This window comes from Nannospalax galili, unplaced genomic scaffold, assembly GCF_000622305.1.
Source record: "Nannospalax galili isolate Female #2095 unplaced genomic scaffold, S.galili_v1.0 scaffold1525, whole genome shotgun sequence".
Lineage (NCBI taxonomy): Eukaryota > Metazoa > Chordata > Mammalia > Rodentia > Spalacidae > Nannospalax > Nannospalax galili.
Window position 1 is genome coordinate 62,739 of NW_008352543.1, and position 5,024 is coordinate 67,762.

At 37.0% G+C, this 5,024-nt stretch overlaps 1 protein-coding gene across 1 annotated transcript; it reads left to right on the forward strand.

The window, feature by feature from the left end:
- The first annotated feature begins 1,619 nt into the window (after positions 1-1,619).
- LOC103747219 (olfactory receptor 502-like) lies at positions 1,620-2,561 on the forward strand. Its single transcript, XM_008849567.1, has one exon. It carries the CDS (start codon positions 1,620-1,622, stop codon positions 2,559-2,561), a length of 942 nt encoding a protein of 313 aa, XP_008847789.1.
- Positions 2,562-5,024: the final 2,463 nt, after the last annotated feature.

Sequence of the window (5,024 nt, forward strand, 5' to 3'; positions counted from 1 at the left end):
ATTTTTCCTGTATGAATAAACCATAGACAAGAAGCAAGTCTGGTTGAATCAAGCAATCATGAAGCAAATGGGAAAAAAAAGCCTCTCGGAATCAACTTATATATCCAGAGTCAAATTCTGCTGGATAATCTGGCATAAAACTCAGTTTTGAGGACTGCATATTCTTTAATCCAATAACAACACAATAATCTAAATTGGTCTTTAAAATATATGAATTCAGTGAATAAGAAAAATGCTAATAAGTACGCTGACTCAGAAGATGCTTTGATGATGTCTGTGAACATCTAGTGGAAAAACCTGCTGTGTCATCACAGACTGTAGACACTGTTGACAAAAGGAAGATATGAAGCCAGAAATCTCTGGAGGTGAGGGTCAACCTGCAACCTGCAGGTGAACCTTCTTAACATTTCAGGCTGAATAAGTGTTCACCAGTGTACTTTGTTGACAATCACATTATTTCCTTCCACCATTTTTAGGCAAGAAACACTGTTACATTAGGAAAACAAATCATGCCTCCGAATAAATGACCATTAATAATAATGTTTTACAAATTATACATCTTTTACATGGTACTTAGATTAATAATTTAAATGGCTTGATAGAGCAATGGTTTAGTTGAATCAACTTTATGTTCAATTTCACCAGCAAAGCACATCTTTCATTAACTATCAGAGCAGAAGCATTGCCCTGCAATGTCTCCCAAATTTATATTTGCACTCAAATTCTTTGCAATTCCTCATATATGATATGGGCACTGAAAGGAATAGATTTAATACAATCTGCCTAGGCTTCAAATCTAATTATTCTGTTCATTAAGTTGTCTTCTGTTAATTAGCATTTTCAAAGTAAGTTTTTTCAACTGCATAATGGAAGTGATAAAAGTAATTAATACTATTAAAAGGGAGTGAAAATAGAATTACATACAAATATTAAGCCCTGGGCTAATGTTTCAGTAGGTACTGATTTACTAAAGGTTAGCCATTATTTAAGTATTCAATACAGAAATCTATCCTTGTACACTTTGAAACGTTATTATATTTTTAACTATGTTGTTATTTTCACAAACCTTGTTTTTATTATTTATTTTTATTTTCTTTGTATGAATATTTTGACTGCATGTGTGTAAATACACTCATGTTGTGCAATGTCCACAGAAGCCTGAAGAGAGTGTTGGATTTCCTAAAACTGGAGTTACAGATGGTTGTTAGCCACCATTAGGGTACTAGGAAGTGAACCCAAGTCCTCTGCTGGAGCAGCCAGTCCTCTTAAGTGCACAGTCATCTCTCCAGTCCCATAAGTCTCACATTTTGAAATCTTTAGACATTTTTACTTTACTAAAATAAAGTGTATTTTACTACAATTAAGTGTAAAGAAAAGTTAAACATTATTTAAAGCCAAGTTCTAGTAGTTCTGTTTTTAAAATTAAAAACATTCATAGCACATCACTATATGACAATTGACAGTCCAAAGTAAAATATCAATTGCTACACCAAACTTTTGAATCATATATTTGATGATATTCTCATGTATATTTTAATAAAAATGGAACCAAATGCTTGTAAATTCCTCCATGTAATCTCTTCACCACAGCTTTGTCTTGGCAGCAGCTATACTGTCCCATGGCTCTCCTGTGGCATGGAAACCATACTGCAGTGATGGAGTTCATTTTACTTGGCTTAACAGATGACCCGGTCCTTCGAGTCACCCTCTTCCTCTTCATCCTGTGTGTCTACTTGGTGATTGTGTCTGGCAACCTCAGCACAATCTTCCTAATCAGAGTCTCCCCTCAGCTCCATCACCCCATGTATTTTTTTCTGAGTCACGTGGCTTCTACTGACATAGGCCTTTCATCTACTGTCACACCCAACATGCTTGTTAACTTCCTAGTGGAGAGGAATACTATCTCCTGCCTTGGGTGTGTTATCCAGCTTGGCTCAGCCGCTTTCTTTGGGACACTTGAGTGCTACCTTCTGGCTGTCATGGCTTATGATCGCTTTGTGGCAATCTGTAGCCCACTGCTTTATTCAAGCAAAATGTCAACTCACATCTGTGTTCAGTTGCTTATAGGATCTTACATAGGTGGTCTTCTTAATGCTTCCTCCTATACCTTTTCCTTCTTTTATTTTTTCTTCTGTGGACCAAACAGAGTCAATCATTTTTTCTGTGACTTTACTCCTTTAGTTGAAATTTCCTGTTCTGATGTCACCATCCTCACAGCTATCACCTCATTTTCTACTGGAACTGCTGTGATGATCACAGTGTTAGCCATAGCTGTCTCCTACACCTACATCCTCATCACCATCCTGAAGATGCACTCCAATGAGGGCCGTCAGAAGGCCTTCTCCACCTGCACCTCCCACCTCACTGCAGTCACTCTGTTCTATGGAACCACCACATTCATTTACGTGATGCCCAAGTCCACCTTCTCCACTGACCAGAATAAGGTGGTATCTGTGTTCTACACTGTGGGGATCCCCATGTTGAACCCCCTCATCTACAGTCTGAGGAATAATGAGATTAAAGGAGCTCTGAAGAGACAGCTTGGTAAGAAATTATTTTGACAGAGACAGTTATTTTGTAGGACTTGAAATATAATGATATTTCACAGACATAGTAAAAAGAGGAACTGAGTATCTGTAGTTGAAATACATGCTGTGTTAAATATTTAACCAATGATAAGGTGGCTATTAAGAAATCTAATAATAGAATATAGGTTTTTAGTGAGATACATTTAATAAATTTCATGTATAATCAAGAATACCAAATTTTTCTCTGCAAAAAATATATCCCCAAAATTCAATTTCTGGTGTATTCATAGTTTAAAGTAGTTATCTGTTATAAATTTAATCTATTAACTATGTAATAGTTTGTGTGTTCATTTTGAACAGCAGTTCACCCTTAAGGGTGTACAGTAACTATAATTATGACAAAATACATTCTGAGAGAAAATTACTGCATAGAACATACAATAAAATTGCTAGAAATTTTTATTGCAGTAGGATCATGTACTGGGATGGGGCCTATACATCTGTTAGATTGGTATTCCTGTCCTCTGACTCCAATATTGTTTGTTTGGGCAGGGGTGTTTTTACAGAAGAAAAGGGTGATATGGCACTTAGGTAATCTCCATATGCAAATAGCTCCATCATTTCTGACCTTCCTCTGTCTTCTCACCCCCAGCATGCTCCAGTCCACTTAGGGAACTTGTCACTGATAACCTCATTGATTTAGAAACATGAGGGTGTTTCAGTGTTTGGCCCTCTCTGAATTCCTACACTGGGTCACAAAGATCTGTACATTTGAGCCTGGCATTTATCTACTGGTAGTCTCCACATTCACTGTCCATGCTCCCACTTCAAGCCGACTGCTTTCACATCCAGTTAGCAATGAATAATATCTAGAAAGGTTAGTTGTATGTGTCTAACTAATATGTGTTGCCTAGATTTTTGGTTGAACTCCTGTCCAAATAGCCTTTTATGGTATTTTTAGATGAGATTAGCATTTAATACTCAATAATTAGAATATCATACTTAAAAAGAGTGGGCATTATCTTCAGAGTTCCTCTGAAGAGGAAGAGCTTCTGGCTCCAGCCTAACACTGACCTTTAATTCTCCCTCTCTCTTTTTCACTGGCTGTTTTCTCTCTCTCCAGTTTTCTCTCTTCTTTCTCCCCTCCTGTCTCCTCTCTGCTCTTTCCCTCTGTTTCCTTCTATCTCTCTCTCTTCACCTCTCTCTGTCTCCCGCTATGTATGAAATCCACGAGACAGTTTCTTAAAAACTCACAAAATATCTATGTGAAAATTTGTGTATACTAGTAGGCTTGAGTGTGCTTACATGTGCTCTTATATGTGTGTAACCTGTTTCTATGGACAAGGCAAATACAACTCCTAACATGGTTTCCTTTATGGTCCTGTACTCTCTTCCAATCTGTTTTTCAGGCAACATCCATAGACATAAATCTTAATAAATTATTTTATTCACAGGCCTCAAGAATATACATTTTTATTATATCCTGCAATTTGGTGAAATGATCATTGTGATTAATGCTGATCATCAGCTTGATAAGATCTAGAATCGCCTGGGCATATCTGTGAGGAATTCCTAGATTCGGTTTAGGGGGAAGTCCCTAACTGTGATTGGGGAGCAGCAACCTTCTATACACTGTGGAGCTGGATTAAATTTTTAAAAAAGAGAAAATGAGCTGAGTAGCAGCATTCAGTGATCTCTGTTTTCTGACTGGGGACTTAATGTGACCAGCTGCCTTACAAACACCATCACTTTTCCCTGTCATGATGCATTATACTCTGAAAAGAAGAGCGCAATAAACTGTTCCTTCCTATGTTAATTTACACAATTGTTTTGACAGAGCAATGAGAAAAGCATCTAAAATGCCATTTTCTTTCCATCTCCCATGATGTTTCTTCTTGACGTCTGAGCACCTATACTCTAGGTATTTATCATTAGTTCTTATCTTAAACTTGTCCCCTTTCTGTGCTGCCTTGGCACTCTCATACCCAGTATATCCACCTGCCATATGCTCTTCTTACCTGGTGCTGTACTGAGTAGGTTGCAGCTCCTAACCTTTACATCATTGACCACAGAAAAGCTTCTGTGAAGCTCCAGCTCGAACTACAGACACCATCATCTTATTGCTCAACCATTCCAATCGCACACTATAGTGATATTACACTTTCATCTCTTATTTTTCTGCAGTGCTAAAAGTTTAATGCAGATGGTGAAATGCTAATCTTCTTCTAGTCTCTAATTGTCATGTAAATCTTGTGCCTAAATACGATTTAATGTATAGCAGCTTAAATGAAAAACATAGTAAATTACTAAGAAGAATTGTGCAGTGTCTAAACTAGAATCTATAGGCTATGAATAACTTACAAAGGATATAAACAGGCACTATAGGGTAAGGAAAGTCAAGGTCACAGATATCATCTTATACTTTGAATGAATAATTTACAAGGATATGAATAATTTACAAAGGATATAAACAGGCACTATAGGGTAAGGAAAGTC